This window comes from Suncus etruscus, chromosome 16 (assembly GCF_024139225.1).
Source record: "Suncus etruscus isolate mSunEtr1 chromosome 16, mSunEtr1.pri.cur, whole genome shotgun sequence".
Taxonomy (NCBI): Eukaryota; Metazoa; Chordata; class Mammalia; order Eulipotyphla; family Soricidae; genus Suncus; species Suncus etruscus.
In genome coordinates, this window is record NC_064863.1 from 13,803,582 (window position 1) to 13,822,682 (window position 19,101).

The 19,101-nt window shown below is 42.1% G+C and overlaps 1 protein-coding gene and 1 non-coding gene across 2 annotated transcripts in view; one reads left to right on the top strand and one right to left on the bottom strand.

Moving 5' to 3' along the window:
• Positions 1-18,318, bottom strand: part of LCORL (ligand dependent nuclear receptor corepressor like) — a gene marked incomplete at its 5' end in the record, with an annotated part of 124,635 nt that extends 106,317 nt beyond the window's left edge. Inside the window, one exon of the mRNA XM_049789968.1 lies at positions 18,192-18,318. Within this exon, the coding sequence (XP_049645925.1) occupies positions 18,192-18,318 (127 nt within the window). The remainder of the gene's footprint in view (positions 1-18,191) is intronic.
• Positions 15,061-15,163, top strand: LOC126033156 (U6 spliceosomal RNA). The gene has a single exon (XR_007504303.1). It is a non-coding gene; the product is annotated as a U6 spliceosomal RNA (small nuclear RNA).
• Positions 18,319-19,101: the final 783 nt, after the last annotated feature.

The window sequence follows — 19,101 nt, forward strand, 5'->3', positions numbered from 1 at the left end:
CTTTCCAGGCTCTAAGAGGACATAGTGCCCCAAATTTCAAATTCTACTCTGTATGGACTATTGTTGGGTTCCACACAAGGGGACCAAGTTAGTAACCAATTGTTCAAATGGGAAGCAGAAGGAAACAAAGGAGAGCTGAATGGCACTTAAAGAGAGTAAACTGTACCCCTAATCAGAGGTAACTAAGAGGATAGTTATTTGTCAGAGTATCTACTTTTTTTAAAAATTGGACAGCCACAAGAACAGTTATAAAGTTATTGAAGATTGAGGTTGGTGGTATAACGTTTGAGCATCCATCCCTTCACTAGTGTACTCTTCTCACCACTAGTGGCACTAGTGGTCTCCAATTTCCCTGGCATCCCTCCCCCCCCCCCCCCCCCACTTTGTGGCAAACTTCCTACTACGGACTAGTCCTCCAAGACCTCGTTTCTTCTGTCTCTGGATATTCTTCTCATACTATGATTTCTTAATATTCCTTAAGTGAGTGCAAGCCTTCTATGTCTGTCCCTCTCCCTCTGACTCATTTCACTCAGCATGTCAAAGTATCTACTTTTTCCACATAAAGAAATAGTGCTGTTCTTAGACTGATTCCTAGAAACTGAAAAAGTGAACTGGAAATTGATAAAGAAAAAAAAGTTACTTCTTTTCTATCCAAATATATATTTAAATACTTACATAGGTCTATAGAAATACCCAGTAAGTTTGAAAACAACAATAAAGAGAAACCATCAATTTCAAGAGTTCAAGAAATGTTTTAGGGGCCGGAGCGATAGCATGGAGGTAAGGCGTTTGCCTTTCATGCAGAAGGTCATCGGTTCAAATCCCGGCGTCCCATATGGTCCCCCGTGCCTGCCAGGAGCAATTTCTGAGCATGGAGCCAGGAGTAACCCCTGAGCACTGCCGGGTGTGACCCAAAAACCACAAAAAAAAAAAAAAAAAAAATGTTTTAAAGGAGCCAGAGAGATAATACGGGGGTTAAGTCACTTGCTTTGCACAGAGCCTATCTGGGTTAGATCCCTGGTATTACTTACAATCAGGCAAATGTGATTCCTGAAGGCAGGGCAAGGAAAGAGTTTAGGCCCAAAATAAAATTTTAAAAAAAAAGGGGGAAAAGAAATGTTTCAAATACTAAAATATTTTTAATCTGGGCCACCACCAGGTACTACCCATGGGACCACCAGGAACATAACTGCAATGCTGAGGTGGGGAGGGGTGGACATATGGTTCTGGGGATAAAACTCAGAGCCTTGTAGGCATGTGCTTTACTGTTTGAGCCATACTGTTTAAATGTCCAGAATATTTTCCTTTGATGGCTCTCAAAATAATGATGGTACCAGTACTTCTATAATACTGCATATGTATATCCTCAGGTAGAACAGTAGAAACTTTCAGTCTTGGTTTGGGAATATCACCTGCTCCTGGTTTTCTATGATCAAGGATATTTCATTTGGACAACCTGAGCCTCTCTTCATCACTAGGAAAGCAAAACAACAGTGCAATTTGTGATACTGGAATGAAACACTAGACAGCTCAATTCTCCTATATGAGAGCTCCTATTCTCCTCTGCTTTTCTACTATGCCTAGGAATGGGCAGATAAGCTAACCTGGTCTATGTCAGATGACCTGATGACATTAATCCCCTAACAGCTCTCCTATCAGTTTATGGAAGTCTATTTGGGTTCCATCTTTCTTCTTGCTTTCATTATGAAATTCTTTAGGAACAGAGGGGTATCATCTGAGAATACTGTGCCATTCCAACATCTAAATAGATTGAAGTGGAAATTACTAATTTTCCCAGATTTGATTTAAAAGGACTACCATATATACTCGGGTCATACAGGTTATTTGATTTTGTGTGTGTGCACCGAATTGAATCCAATGCACGAAGTCTCCAGTAGTCTTCTGCCGTCTGCTGGAGGGGACAGTGCTTCAGCTCAGTCCACAAGTTGTGGCTGAACTGAACTGGATGCCACTGAACTATTGAACTCACAATATTCTGTGCTTTCTATGAGACTGACAGCAGTGATGATGATATCTGTGAACTCAGTGACGATGACAATGTCTATGCTGATACCCTCACATGAGATACTGCTGGATGAACTGAAGCTCTGTTTGGACATACAGATAATGAAGAGGAGGAAACCAGTTCTGAAGGATTTTAACCTTTGTGATTTAGCTTGATGACCTGTTAAGCTATGGTTTTTTGCATTTTATTTGAAGTTTTAAAGTTATTGTTGCTAGTTTACATTTTTTTCTCTAGCTATAAATATAGAAAAACATTTAACCTACAGATTCCTCAATTATTGTAATTGTTTTGAGTATTTTTATTTTTTGAAATTTACCAGGGCTGCTGCATTTTCCACCTCAGCTTATACTCAAGTCACTAAGTTTTCCCAGTTTTTAGGGTAAAATTGGGGGAGGGGTTGATTTCTATTTGGGTAGGCTAATCCTGGAGTGTATATGGTACTTCAATTCGGGCTTAAACCTATTAAACAAACAAACCTCTTCAAACCTCAACCAACAGATAGATATTCAAAAGCAAGCAGCCTTAATCTGATTGTGCCCATATTCATTAAATACACCCCCACACACAACTTCAAAGGCTTGCCATTTCCTCCTTTTTGAGGTCATGATTTAAACTTCCGTTCCTACCTCCTAGTAGCATGCAGGTAAACTGAGTTTGAGACCTCTGGCTCATTTACTATTACTATTACTATTTGCCAGCTACAGATGTCACTCAATTGTTTGACTCTAGGCATTTCAGATCCTTCAAATCAAAATTAATTACTCCCTTCTCTGTCTTTCCATCATATCTATCTATCTATCTATCTATCTATCTATATAAACTCTAATATTTAATATCCTTGGTAATAATGAGCTCATTAAAAGAAAATCCAAAATCTGATTCTTAGGGTATATAGTTAAGTTTTTCTACCCAACCCACGGATTGCCTCCCCCAACACATTTATACTAAGGGGAAATATTTTGGGAAAAGTTTCTTCCCTTTCTTTATACCTCTGTTCAATTCTCCCAAGGGAAAGAGGAATGACTAATAGTGAAAGCATCCAGATAGTTGTTCTGAGCTGGATAGACTAATGTTTCAAAGGTCATTTTTCATGCATGGTCAAGCTCACTCTGCCTATATGGCCAACTAGCAATGAACAAATCACACGATAAACTTGCTGGAGTCAAGCTTCCTGTATCCAAGAAGGAATCTGCTGCTTGAGCTGTTCCCATCAAGCCAGGAAGACAGTGGGTTAAGAAATTCAATGTCCAATGTTTTGGTCTTCATTCCACACCGAATTCTTCAACACTATTTGACCATTTAAAAAGCTAGTGTTTTGATCCCTGCACCCTAAAGCTAGTTCTAGTTAAGAAACCTAGCTAGGAAGACACAGCTAATGACATCCCAATCAACTAGCACCCAGTAAAACTGAGGAGATTTGATGACTGACAATAGGAAATTAAAGAAAAATCATTTGTTTAAGATGCATAAACAGGCCGATAATACCCCTGACATTAAATTCTTAGTAAAAACCTCGATTAGGAAAATATCTAATTGATTTACTATAGTCTTCAATTAAAGAACACTAAGTAGCTGTAAATTATTACTAATCCAAGAAAGTACTCCCTATCTAACAAATTCCATGGCAAAATCCCATCTCAAAAACAATCATCTTTAGATCCTAACGTGATTCCTAGCTTGAGAAACCCTGCTCTAACTCATGAATTCTGGCCATAACATACCAAGAAGAAAAAATTTTTAAACCAAAACAAAAAGGAACTACACATCCCCAAAGCATTTTATGTTGTAGCTCAAAGACTGGATGACTAGCCAGGAAGGAAAACTTGCATATATAGTACCTAGATAGGCCTTTGCTGCTGTACCCAAGGCTGCACCGTGATGAAGAACTTAAGACCAAGTATGAAAGTCAGGGGCCATGTCACGAGAAACATGGTGAATGCCAATTACCACATAATTGCAGCCATGTTGGGAGAAGAGGCATACAGTCGTGAGTCAAAGGACAGAGTATGAACATAAGACAGCATGGTGTTCTGAAAGTTCCAGACTAGCCTGCAGTCCAATGATTTTCATCTGGGGTCAACAAGCCCTCTGTGGTCCCCTGGAATATTCCAAAGGGGCCACAGGTAAAACAATCATATAAAGGGGAGGTGTGACCACAGGAGACTGGGCAGGTGGACAACTTTTAGAAAAAAGGGATAGGAATGAAGCAAAAGGGGCTATAGTCAGAAAATGGTTGGGAAACACTGTAATAATCCCTATCCACCATCTATAAAAGTAGAAAATTCTCTTCCTGCTTGGTCTGTGGGAGCACAAAATTTTTACTCTTTCCTGGTATTTTACAGTAATAAACGAAAACTATTTTTATTAGCATAAAATAATCCAGGAGTGTACTGATTTTAAAATTCTGTATGTAAAAGTAATCAATGTGTACTTTACAGAAAAATATAGATATAACATATCTGTAATATATACATTATCTCAGCTACTCATTATCCATTTTTCATAATGCATGTTACTTGTGACATCATTTCTGGCTTTCTAAGCTGACAAAGTCTCTGAGATTCTTTACTCTGGACCTGTGACATTATGCACTCACTCTGTTTCATTGGTGGCTCTATTTAACACGTGTGCAATAATCATCTTTTCTGTGGTCCCAACAGAAGAAAAATAAACTAACATATGCATATACAAATAGATTAAAAATTTGCTAGTGTCTGGAAAAAGCCATTTTTACTATAAACCTCCTATATCAGTTCTCATCAAAGTCTAGATTACAAAGTAAATTTACTTTTCTGAAATGTATGTGCCAACAGAGACAAAATGAGGCAAAAGTCTGTATAAAAGGCAAATGCACTGAAGGTAAAAATTAGCCACAAAGAAGTGTCAAGTTGATGATCTAAAATGTTATTTACAGGTCTAACCTATGTTTTAAATGAGGTTGCTTTAGGAAATGCTTCCGTATTTTCTGACGAGATCGGGCGCGTTCAGGTGGTATGGCTGTAGACACTTCCGTATTTTCTTTAGAAGTTAAAACCGGAATGAGCACAGGAGATAAGGCACCTGCCTGCATATAGACTGGTTAGAAGCCTGGGAAGAATAAGGTCCCCTGGGCACCACCAGGGGTCATTCCTGAGCACAATCTGGAATAGGAAATAGCCCCTTAGAACCACTGGGTGTGTTTCTCACCTTCCCAAACCAAGCAAAAAAAGGGGAAAAAAAGGGAGATGGAGGACTATACAGGTAGACAATATCCTCTGCCACTGATTCTGCTAAATCTAAATAGAGCAGGAAGTCTGACAGAAAGTACAATGTACTTTGCAGAATACAAAGCTCTGAGACAATGGTATGTTTTAAAAAAAAAGGAAAATAGTGTATAGACAATAACAAAGAATGGTTTCAAGATGAGCTAATATGACAAAGAATTTTTAAATAAAATTTAAACTAATTTATTGTATAGTTTCTACACAGGCAAAAGATTCCTAAGAGATGGAAATGCTATGTGTCTTTTGGGACTTCCCGTAAAAGTAAGATTAGACTAAATCATAAACTAAGATTCTGAAGTCTTGATTTCTAAGGCTCTAGGCTAGGAAACAGATCACTTGTGCTCTTTACTATCTTTTTTTCTTAAATACTTCAAGATCTTTTAATTGTTTCTCAGCATTTTCAACAAGCAGGATCTAGCTGAAAAAAAAATCATAACGCTCTAAGGCAATTAAAACTTGTGTAAAACAGTAACGGTAGGTTCCCCCTATCCTGAAATCGCACACAGCCACACGCCTGCAAGCCTGGGGGTCCATCCTTCTATCCTGCACTGTTGTATATCATCCCTAGGCCAGAGATTGGCCCATTTCATATCCCGTCTATCCTATAAATGCAAAACCGTACAATCACACTCTCACTAGCATCAGCATGTGAAAGCATGATGACACACATCTCTTACATTTAGGCAGGGGGATGTGGCATTCCTACTTCTCAGACAGTCCATATCCTTAAATCTCAGTCCACTCAACAGTGTTAACAAGCTGACAATTTACTGGGCATACTCAAATAACACTCCATGGTAAGGAAAATGATCTGAACGGCAGATGTATTATTAGTAGCCGGCTGGTATAAACAACTCAACAGATTAGTTCTCATATAGCTGGGAATCTAAACCTCTACTATTAACACCCATAAAACGCAAAGAACAATGGGGAAACCAAAGAACTCAGCTGCAGTTGCTGATAGGAACATAAACCCCAGGCAAGTTCCCATGCCCATCAAAACACTTGAGCATGGCTGATGAGGACCTAAAATCAACACTGCACTGGCAACAGAAATGAAGCAAGCATTTGCCAGCGAAATTCCGCAGTCATTTAGATGAGAAATTTCAAACAACTCTCAGAGGAACATCTTGTGAAGATGAGCGATGCCATGCAAATGGAATTGAGGAAGATAAAGAACACACTAGCAAACCATAGTAGCAGAATCTCACCAGGAAAACTATACAGACAAACTTGAAGACAAGTACAAGTCAGCATTGGTAAGTCAAACAGAAAAGTAACAAAGGAATAGGAGGAAATGTAAATTTCTAAAGTATAGGAATATCAGAAGGTAAGGAAAAGAGGAAAGGGAAAGAACAAGTAGTGGGAGAGATAATAGCTGAACACTCACTCTGGAGGGAGGGAGGCAGCTGTGAAAATTTAAGAGGACAAAAGAGGTCCAAACAATATAGTCTCAAACAGTACACCAAGACACACAGGAATCAAAATGGAAAAGAGATAGGGAGGGAGATAAGCTTCTTCTTCTTCTTCTTTTTTTTTCTTTTCCTTGGTATTGTTGGAGCTCTTTTGGAGATAAGCTTCTTAAAGCAATGAGAAAAGAAAAACCTTAAATATAAGGGAAATAAGAGAATTACAATTCGTCTTCCATATGGAAATAGTAGATTGACACAATCAATTACTGAATGACTAAAACTCACAACTTAGTATTCACTACACAACAAAGCTCTCATTTAGTTGGGAGAGATAAAAGGACAAGTAAGATGCAACAACATTTTTGATAACCAAATTATCCCTGAATGAAGTACTGAGTCCACTTACATAAACCAATAGCCAACTATGGAAGCAACCACCTTAAATAGTAAAATGGCTGACATACCCTTTATATGAATAATATCCTGGAATGTGAATGGCCTAAACTTTCCCATCAAAAGGCACAAACTTGTGGAGCGGATGGATTAGAAAACAAAATATTTTCATTTTTTTGTATACAGTATATATATCTAAAATCAAAGGATAGACACAGGCTCAGAGTAAAAGGTCAGAAAAATAATTACAAACTAATGGGTGAAAAAAACGTTCAGACCAAATTGCACCCAAGCTAAAGAAAGAAACTGAAGACAGGGATGGACACTACTGATTGATTAAGGGAACAAATAGGCCAAAAAGTACTAACTCATAAATATAAAAACACCGAATGTTGGATAAGCAGATTGAATGGCTTTTGCTCACAAAAGTAAAGAAACACCTGGCTGGAAATAGACTAGTAAAGAGAAACTTGAACAAGCCATTGCCACTACTGGATAGATCCTCTAGCCAGAATATCAGTCAAGAGCACTAAAGGAGGAACTGGAAAGGTGGGAATCCTCAAAAAGCAGAATACATGGTCTTCTCTAGTCACGTGGAACATTCTCACATTTTAGAATATGAGTCTAATTGACATAAATTCACGAACGTAAGAATTATATTAAGCATCCTATCTGACCACAATGCCATAGAGCTAGAAAGTAACCATAAAAAGAAACTTTTAATATTAAGAGTTTCCCCACAGTTTCTTTTAATGATTAATATATTATTTATATATTAATATATATTAATCTTAATATAATATTAAGAGTTTAATGTGAAGACTGACAACATGCTGATAAATAACAGCTAGGTCAAAGAAGAATCAAGGAAGAAATAAGATACCTTGAGACTAACGAAAATGAAGAAACAAGTTACCCAAATCAATAGGACACAGCAAAAGTAGTACTTAGGGTAAAACTCATAGCAATATATGCCTACATAAGGAAATTAAAAAAAAAAAAAGATAAAATTGACCTAAATGCAAACCTTAAATGTCAGTGGGGAGGCAAAACAATGAATCTAAAAACTCATTGAAGAACAGAAATAATAAAAATTAAAGCAAAAGCCAATCGTATAGAAACCAAGAAATTAATACAAAGAATCAATAAAACCAGAATCTGACTCTTATAGAAATTAAGCAAGAGAGACAAACTATTGGCTAGACTTGGGAACAAAGAAAGAAGAGCAAGTGTTCAAATAAATCAGATCATAAATGAAGGGGGGAGAAATTAAAACAAAAATTCAAGACATGATTTTATAATTATTTATAGCTGTATAATATTCCATTCTGTACATGAAGCACAATAAAAATAATTTCAATCCACATCCAGAAATTCCAGACATCATAAGAGCTTATTATGAAAAACTCTACTTTGTTAAACTGGAGAACTCAGAAGAACTTAGAAGAAATGGACATATTCCTAGAAGCATATCATCTCCCAAAACTAGATGAAGAGGAAGTAGAAAGTCTGAGCAGGCCAATCACAAGCAAGGGAATTTAAAGTAATTTTAAATATCCCCAAGAATAAAAATCTTGGTCCAGAGGGTTTACAGGTGAGTTTTATCAAAACTGTCACAAAATACTTACTGCCGCTGATTCTTAACTAAGCGTTTCTAAAAATATTAGAATATCAAAGAAACAGGAATCCTACTAACACCTTCAATGAAGTTGACATCCAACTTGACAGTGATATCCAAAGCTAACAGAGATATTACCCAAAAGAAACTTCAGAGCAATCTTCTTGCTAAACATTGATGTAAAAATCCTCAACAAAAGTTTAGCAAACAAATCGAACAACAGCATATTTAAAAAACACACAACCAATACCATGATCAAGTGGGACTTATCCCAGGGGTTGATATAAGAATGGTTCAAATATGCAAATCAATTAATATAAAACACCACATCAATAAAAGTAAAGATAAAAATCGATGCAGAGAAAGCTTCTGAAAAGATCCAACACCATTCATAATAAAAATTATCAATAAAGGAGTGAAAGGAACCTTTCTCAAGATAGTAACAGCTACCTATTTAAAAAAAAAGCCCATAGGGAGTGGAAGGGAGGGGAAAGCCCATTATTCTTAATGGTGAAGAAATCAGGCCTTTCTGCTGAGATCAAGCTATGTCCATCTTCTCCATTCTCGAGAACTCAACATTGCATTAGAAGTCCTCGCAAGAGTAATCAGGCAAGAAAAGGAAGTCAAATTATCTCTATTTTCAGATTATATGATTATATACAATGAAGACCCTACAGAGCCTCCCTCAAAGTTCCTAGAAACAATAAATCAATATAGCAAAGTGGCAAGCTACTAAGTCAATACACAAAAATCAAATAACAAAGGGCGGAGAGATAGCATAGAGGTAGGGTGTTTGACTTGCACACAGCTGACTCAGGACAGTTGGTTCAATTCCCAGCATCCCATATGGTCCCCGAGCTTGCCAGGTGCGATTTCTGAACATAGAACCAGGAGTTACCCAAGTGCCACTGGATATTATCCCCCCAAAAAACAATAACAAAATCAAGTAACAAATCAGAGGAGAAAGAGGTAAAATAGTGTCCAAAAATATCAAGTACCTAGAAATAAGCCAATATCAAGAAAGCTCAAAAACACTTAAAAAAAGAGAAACTGAAGACTTTAGACAATGGAACAATATTTCATGCTCTTAGACTTAAGAATCAATACTGACAAAATGACCATCCCACCTAAACTACTAGATAGGTTCAATGCAATCCCTAATCAAATTCAGGCAACATTCTTCAAATACTTAGAACAAACAGTCAATTATAAAGTTTGTGTAGAATCATAAAAGACCACAATTAGCCAGAGCCATATTGAATACTAAGAAACTGGAGGCAACTCATTACCTAACTTGAAGCTATGCTATAAAGCCATAGTGATCAAAACAGCATGGTACTGGAATAAATACAGGCTTTTAGACCAATGGGTCAGAAGAATTTTCAAAGACAAACCCCATAGCTAATTTTTGACAAAAGAGCTGACAGGATGAAATGGAATAAAGACAGCTTTCTCAACAAATAATGCTAGGAGAATTGTAAACATATATCAGAAATTACAGTTGGATCCGTATCTCACACCTTACGCAAGTCAATTGAAAGTGGATCAGACCTTGAGATAGGACCTGGATCTATAAAGGACACTGAGAAAGATATAGGCAGAATGCAAGACCTAGACCTCCAAGGAGTCTTCAATAATACAATATCATTGGCAACAACTAAGTATAGCTCAAAAGTAAATAAATGGGACTAATCAAGTATGTTTCTCTACAGCACGTGTCTCAAACTCAATTTACCTGGGGGCCTCAGGAGGCAAAGTCGGGGTGATCCTTGAGTGCAAAGTCAGTAGTAAGCCTTGAACATTGGGGGGTGTGACCCAAACAACTAAAACAAAACAAAACAAAAAAAAGATTCCTCGAGGGCAGGGCCACAAAATGTGGTACAGAGGGCCGAAAACGGCCTGCAGGCCTGGAGTTTGAGACCCCTGCGTCTACAGTAAAAGAAACGGGCTAAAATTAAAAGACATTTGAGTGGAGGAAATGTTTGCACTTAACACAGCAGATAAATATCCAGATGGATATGCAGGGCATATAAAGTATTCACAAAGATCAATCAAAAAAGTCAAAAAAAAATAATAACCCTTCAAAAAATGGGGAGAGAATGCTCATCATCACTCATCATTAGGGAAATCCTAATCAAGAAAACAATGAAATTTCACCTTACACCAGCCAAAATGGCTCATATCAAAAATACTGAGAACAATCTGTGTTGGTGGGGATGTGGTGAAAAGGAACTCTCATCCACTGCTGGTGGGAATGTTGTCTGGTCCAACTCCTATGATAAACAATTCAGAGGTTTCTCAATAAATTCAAAATTGAGCTACTATATGACCCAGTGATCCCACTTTTGGTGATTAATCTTTAGGACAGAAAAACATTAATTCAAAAGGATGTATGTACGCCATTACTTACTCACTTCAGCACTCAAAACAATAGCTGAGATTTGGAATCATCCAAGAAAAGATGAGTAGATAGTGAAGATTTGATTTATATATAGAATACAATACCATACAGCTATAAGGATGGCACTGGAAACATACCATGTTAAATGAAGTCAGCCAGAGGAAGGTTTTAGCATAGACTATTTAGAAAAACTAAATGGGGGGAATGCAATGGCTTAAAAGGGGGTATGTCCAGATCATTCTTGGTCCAGAATAAAGGGGTGAGAAGGAAAGAAAAGTGGAGGGAGCAAGGGAAACAGTTGAGAAGTAGGGGATGGAATAGGGGTCAAAGGGATTCAGGTACATCACTGGTGCTTAGGAATGAAAGAGTTAAATATATGAACCATACTGTCAACAACACTAAAATCATGAGACCCAAGGTCTAACAACTGAATTTAAAAAGGTGCCTGACTTAAAAGAGGGTTAGAACAATAGCACACCAGCCAGGTTTAATACCCAGCATCCCATATGGTCCCTGAAGCCTGCCAAGAGTAATTTCTGAATTCACATATCCAGGAGTAACCAGTAAGGGCTGCTGGGTGCAGCAAAACAAAACAAAACAAAACAAAACAAAGCAAAAGAAACAATGGTGCCTGGTCAAGATGGCAGATTGGGGAAGGGAAAGTAGGAGAAAGAACCTGGGGATTACTGGTGAAGGGAAGTTGACACTGATGGTGAGATCAGTCCTAGAACATAGTATGTCTAAAACTCAACTATAAGTAACTTTATAACTCATGGTAGGCACTTTAATAATTTTTATTTTAAATCAGTAACAGTAGCTAATTTTTTTGGAATGTTTCCTGACAGATAATTCAAAAAAAAACTTCCTAGGGGGCCGGAGCCACAGTGGTAGGGCATTTGCCATGCACGTGCCCAACCTGGGACAGACCCAGGTTCAATCCCCAGCATCCCATATGGTTCCCCCAAGCCTGACAGGAATGATTTTTGAGTGCAGAGCCAGGAGTAAACCCTGAGCACCGCCAGTGTGGTCCAAAAAACAAAAATAAACTTCCTAATCTTCACTTTATATATAAGTGAAATACAGATGGCTAAGGTCAATTAAAAGATTAGGATTTGGGGCCGGAGAGATAGCATGGAGGTAAGGCGTTTGCCTTTCATGCAGGAGGTCATTGGTTCAAATCCCGGCGCCCCATATGGTCCCCCGTGCCTGCCAGGAGCAATTTCTGAGCCTGGAGCCAGGAATAATCCCTGAGCACTGCCGGGTGTGACCCAAAAACCAAAAAAAAAAAAAAAAAAAAGATTAGGATTTAAATGTAGGTGATATAGATTCAGAATCCATATTCTTATTCAATATTCAACATATATTCAATATATACAAATACATATAAAGCAAATAAAAGATCTGGAAGAGATCAATTAGGATACAGATTTGGTTATTATGAACAAATTTAAATTAAGTAGTAATCTGATAATCAAGGCTTGTCTGGACTCTTAACTGTTCAAAGGGGCAATTTTTCTTGTCATACAACATGCAGTCATTTACACACATGAAATGTGGCTAGGTCAAAATGAAATGCACTGCATGTATAAAAGACACGATTTCAAAGCAACAAAGTAAAAGTATTTTGTACATTTTGTTAAAAATATTGGAATGCAGATTTAAAGTCACTTTTCCAAACAGGGTTATTTAAGTTTTTTAAATTACATATCCATGCCAAATATATTTCCTCTGGACAATATAGGAAAAAAAAAGTGGTATTTACAATTCGGCTTTAATCAAATCTTTATGACTTTGCTTAGTCGTTGAAATGTTAATTTTGGCAAATCAGTTGTACCGATTATTAGAGTCTATAACAAAATAATTGGGACTTTATAAAACAAACTGGAAGGTTTTTAGAAAAAATGGCTCATGTTAGGGCTAGTCAGGCAGGCAAAATACAACATGGAATAGCAATACTGTTTTGGCAGGAAGGAAGTCTTCAAAAAAGGCCAAAACATAAAAACAAAAATACAACAGGGGCAGGAAGGACTGAAGAGGGTATGATTTCTCAAAAATTGCAGGAACCAGCTTTATAGGGCTCTCACTTGACTGACCAAAAACTGGAATAAAAATGGATTTAATGACTGACTAAAGAATCTATAAGTACATACTGATAAAAATGAAGATGGTAAGAAACTACTTTGATAAAAGTATCAGTGAGCAATTTTAATAAGGAATATAGAAAACCATCAATGCATGTTAAAAGTTTTGAGTGTGATTTTGATGTAAACATCCTGTTCCTCAAAGTATTTCCCACAAATTTCCTATTACCAAAGGATAAATACATTTCCGGGGGGAAAAAATAAAGAATATCAAACACCCTAACTCCTCCTCCACATTCATAGTAAGATAAGCCTACACCAGAAACATGAAGATAGGACAAAGTGAAAAGGACAGAGCAACTCTTCTGTGATCTTGCCAAAAATAGGTAAAACCAAATTAATCACGAGAAAGCAACAAATTCAAGCTGAGGGATATTCTACAAAATAACTGTTCTCTACGTCTAAAGAAATGTCAAGGTCAAGAAATACAAGAAAGGCCAAGGTAGCATCCAAAAAGGACCAAAAACTTTAGACAATAAAATGCAATGCAGGATCCTAGATTGCTGGGAACACTAACAGATAGCTAAAATTTGGGCATGGACCATGAATATATTATTATATCAATGCTAGATCTCCTGGTTTTAATTATGATAGCGTAGTCTGGCTTTTTAGAGATTAAAATTAGAAAAACACACACACCACACACACACACACACACCACATGAAAGAGATTAAAATTAGAAAAACACACACACACACACCACATGAAAGAGATTAAAATTAGAAACACACACACACCACATGAAAGAGATTAAAATTAGAAACACACACACACACACACACACACACACACACACACACACACACACACACACACACACACACACATGAAAGACCCTGAGATTGTTCCCCCATTATTTCTACTCCTCTACCACTACTAGTCTAAGCCAGACCTGATACCCCCCGGTGGGTGAGCACCCTTCTAAAAACAAAAAGGTGACCTACTTCCAGAACAGAATCTTTATCACGTTTAAATAGATTAATACATTTCCTTTGTCCTAGCTTTCACTACTGTAGTAGACTTTGTGAGGTTATCAGATACTAATTATACCATATGCTCCAGAAGACCCAGATCATCTGTAATATAGAGTAGTAGGGAATAATCTACTATAATCCATAATAAGCATCTGACTATAAGTGTGAGGTGAACATACTCAGCATTGCAGCGTTGTATAATAATTAATAATAATTAAATAACATCTAAACCTTTCTCTGGGAAATTACACAAAGCACAATCAAAAACAGGCGAAGAACTGATACTCAAAAAAATCTCACTGGTGTTTCACAACAACTCTAAGATGTTCCCTACAATTTCCAAATCATTTAAAAAACAAAAGACTTTTGGTTTATTTTCTTAGGGGGAAGAAAGGATAAGAGTTATTTCAAGATGCAGAAATATATATTACACACACACTTGAAGACATGAATGAGTAAACCAAAGGAAAAGACTATGGTTGTTTTAGAAAGTGTTCAGAGTAACAAACCAATAGTAAAAATGACTTATTATCAGTCTTAATTCAGACCATGAATGAGTGCTTTTCACATAGGAAAAAAGTTAACTAGTGTCCATTCCGTTAAAGGGTTGCATTGTGGGGCTGGAGAAATAGTACAGTTGTGAGGGTGCTTGCCTTGCACACAGCAACCTGGGTTCAATCCCCTCCCTGTACTGGTTCCTGAGCCCCTACCAGGAATGCTCCCTGAGCACAGAGCCAGGAGTAAGCCCGAGTAAGTGGCTGGGTGTGGCCCAATAAGCAAAATAAAACATTGAAGTTACATTGCTCATTTAAAAATAACAATAACAAGGGCTCGCTTCAGCAGCGCATTTAGTAAAATCGGAAGGGTACAGAGGAGATCAGCATGGCCCCTGTGCAAGGATGACACGCAAATTCATGAAGCGTCCCGTAGTTCAAAGAAGAAAATAAATAAAAAGAACAATAACAAAATCAAAGTATTATAGTAAGTCATAACAGGTCTCCTAGCTAGGACGACTATGTACGCTGGGAAAAATTCCTCAAGTACACTTACATGCCAGGAAAAAGTTCCTTATAAGTACAGTACAGTTACAGGGTACAAAATATAAGGCAGAAAATACATATCAGATATTAATACAAGACCAATTTTCAATGGATTGCACTGGAATTCGAATGTCCCTTTTCTATGAAACTGACTTTTTATAAAAAAAAAAAAAGAAAGAAAGAAAAGAAAAAGCACCTCTACTTTTACTATAGGTCTCTTCTATATTTAGAGCACCTAAATGGACAACAAAATGAGAGGGAAAAACCCCAAACTATTCTAATATATAAAAATTCACCAAGCCCTCAGCATTAAAGATGAAAAGAATAGCAGGGGCCAGTGTGGTGACCAGGTTGTCAGTGAGAGATCTTGATCCACCAGCAATCAAGACATGGAACCATTTTGTATTCCAGAAGCTTGACTACAACGTTTCGTGAAGAATTTTGAGTTTCACAGACTAAGGCAGAAAGAACCTTAAATCCCTGCCCAGAAAGGTGTGTATCGCGGAAAACCACGCATCTGCTGTACGTGAACTCACTCACCGCCAAGAGTCTGAATCTCTGCTTGCCAATCGTCCCCTTTGTCCCCATATGCCCAACTCCCAATCTTTACAATATAAAAAGGGGGGAAAATGCCGTGAGGTTTTACACTTTTTCCAAGAACTAAAATGACATACAGAAACGGTATTCCACTAAAGCCGAGTCCAAGACTCTTCCCTAGAAGACAAAAATAAATAAATAAAAATAAAACCATGTCTTCTAAGAATAAGAGTAAATCGGTCACATTCTCTCTCTCTCTCTCTCTCTCTCTCTCTCTCTCTCTCTCTCTCTCTCTCTCTCTCTCTCTCTCTCTCTCTCTCACACACACACACACACACACACTCACTCACTCACTCACTCACTCACTCACTCACTCACTCACTCAGCTCCCCAAAACAGAGCTCCACTTCTTTCCCTCTTGCCTGCAGCCCCCCGGAATCTGCAGAGCACGTTCCTGAGAGCACCTTGCACCCGTTTCTGCCCTGCGAGCTTCTCTCCAGCAGCAGGAAACCGGGCAAAGAGGTTCAGGGACGCAGCCCGAGGGGCAGCGCGAAAAGGGGCGCGAGGGGGCGCAGGAACAGCTGGAAAGCAGGGTGCTGAGACGGCCTCTCTGGAGGCGTGGAGGAGAGGGACTCAAGCCCCAGCGACCTGGTTCGAGACAGACAGGCCGGCCACCCCATTCCAACAAGGCTGCTCCGAAAAAGAAAAAAAAAACCCCGCAGCACCCCTGGGGGCGCCCCGGAGACCAGACCAGACAGACCCACCTGCTGGAGGGCAGCGGGCAGAGCAGAGCGCACCAAGCCCCAAGCCCAAGCCAAGCCAAGCCAAGCCGCACCCCAAAGGCAGAATTCCAAGGAGCAAATCCCAGCTGGAGAAGAGCGACAGGCACTGGGACAGGGACAGAGGGGCGGTCCCGGGGTGTCGTAGCAAGCCTGGTAGAATCAGCCGCAGAGTGACAGCAAGTCCGGAGCCCCCTAAGTTTGCAGCCCACGGAAAGGGCAGGAAAAAATAAATAAAAAGGAGAAATAAATTGAGGGGGGGGGGCTGCGTGAGGAAAGGCGAGGTTCGCACTGGTGCGATCAGCCACCCGAGAGAGGGGTGCACGGGTATGTGGGTGATGATGGTGGGGGGCACAGGCAGGCAGGACGAGAAGGGAATGGGGTGGGGGCCCGTAGCCACGGCAACGCCTGCCTAACTCACTCCGAACCCCCAAACCCATCCCAGCCCGGGTGTCCCCGACTCCCCAAGACAAGGAGGGGGAAGAAGAACTTCAAGTCCCAACCGTCAGCGCACCGCACCAACGAACAACTGCTCCGAAAAGGGACCCGCACAGAGGGGCTCGGGGGAGGAAGGTGGAGCGGGGCACCCCGAAGCCTGGAAGGAAGGGGTGGTCGTGGGGGGGCCCCCTTCTCTCTGTCACTGCAAAACAAGGAGCTGAGCCAAGGGGCGTGAGCGCAAGCGTCTGCCTCGGCGCACACATGTGTGTGTGGTCCTCGCGTGCGTGTGCGTGTCGGGGACGGGGGTGCGGCCCAGCTCGCACCCCACTCGCGTGGACAGCGAAGGGCCCTGCCCGCCTCTTCCTCCTGCCAGCCGGCCAGATAGACAGCCAGCCAGGGGGTGGGGTGCGGCAGCGGCGGAGTCTGGGGGTGCTGGCGGTGTGCGTGGGCCACTTGGGGTGGGGGTCCCCAAGTCCTCACATGTGCAGGCGGGGGGTCGGGGGGAGAGGAGCTGGGCAGGCTGGGTCGGGTCGGGTCGGGTCGGGTCGGGTCGGGCCGGACCGGCCCCCTAGACAAAAGGCGGAGCGGGGCAGCGCGGCCAAAGTCGGCGGAGGGGCTGAGGGGCTGGGGGGCTAGGGCCTGAGAGGTTGAGGCGTCGAGGGGCTGAGGGCTGAAGGGCTGAGACTCTGAGGGGCTGAGTGCTGAGGGGCTGATGCTTCGAGGGGCTGGCTGATCGATGGAGGGCTGACACTCCGAGGGCTGAGGCTCTGGGGGGTCGGGGGACTGAGGGGCTGAGCCTCTGAAGGGGGGAGCGTTGGGGGGCTGAGGCTCTGAGGGGCTGAGAGGCCAGGGTGCTGGGGGGCTGATGCTTTCAGGGGCTGAGGCTCTGGGGGGCCGAGGGGCTGAGGGGCTGAGAGGCTAAGGCGCTGAGGGTTGAGGGGCTGAGACTCTTGAAGGGCTGAGACTCCGAGGGGCTGAGACTCTGAGCGGGTGACTGCTGAGGGGCTGATGCTTTGAGGGGGCTGATCGATGAAGGGCTGAGGCTCCGGGGGGCCGCGGCGCCGAGGGGCTGAGCCGACGAGGGGCCGAGGCGATGAGGGGCCGAAGCTCAGAGGGGCCGAGCCCCGGACGGGCCGCGGGTGCGAGGGTGCGAGCGGGCGTCCCTTACCTACACAGTGCGTGAGGCGGTGGCGCCAGGAGTCGAGCTCGCGCCGGAAGCCCCTCCGCTCGGCCGCGCACCGCGGGCTCCGGCACTGGGCGGCGGCGGCGGCGGCGGCAGCGGCGGCGGCGGCGGCGGCGGCGGCGGCGGCAGCGGCGGCGGCGGCGGCCATTCTCTCCCTTCCCTTGTCCATCTGCGTCCCGCGTCACGCGCCCTCATTTACATACGAGCGGCGGCGCAGGCACGAGGCCGGGGCGCGCGCCCCCCGCCGGGGAGGGGCGGGCAGGGGGAGCGGAGGGGGAGGGCGCCGATGATTGACACGTGTCACTACCTCCGCGGCGCGAGCGGCGCGGCGCGGCGCCTCCCGGCGTGGTCCGGCCTCGCCCCGCCCCGCCCACCGCGCCCTCACGCGCCTGCGCGGGGAGGAAGCCCGGCGGTCGCTTCCGCCCGCCACGCCCCCTACGTCCACCGGACCCGCCCACGTGCCTGATGACCACGCCCCCTCCACCGACTCGCCACGCCCACACATCGGCCAGCCACGCCTCCTTCGGCGGTTGGGCACGCCCCTTTTCCTCTCCCCGCCTCCTTCAGCGTGCTTCAGAAACATCGCAAACTTCACTTCCCGTCATCCCCCGCGCCCGGCTCTCGTACACTTGCCCGGCTTTCGCGGCGCGGGGCATGCTGGTCTTTGTATTCCGCTGGAAAGGCGGTGCACCGGCTGTCCAAGGCTTGTACGTCCCAGGCTGTGTGTGGCTTGCCGGCGGGCTGGCTGGACTGGACTGACAGTTCTCTAGCCAGGCTTGAGGCGTTGCGAAGCTCAAGTGGTTGTGGAAATCGTCTGCATGGCAACCCCTGGAGAGGAGAGCCAGGCTCTTGGATGCTGCTAAGTTTTGAAAAGTTTTGGGTTTTTTTTTTTTTT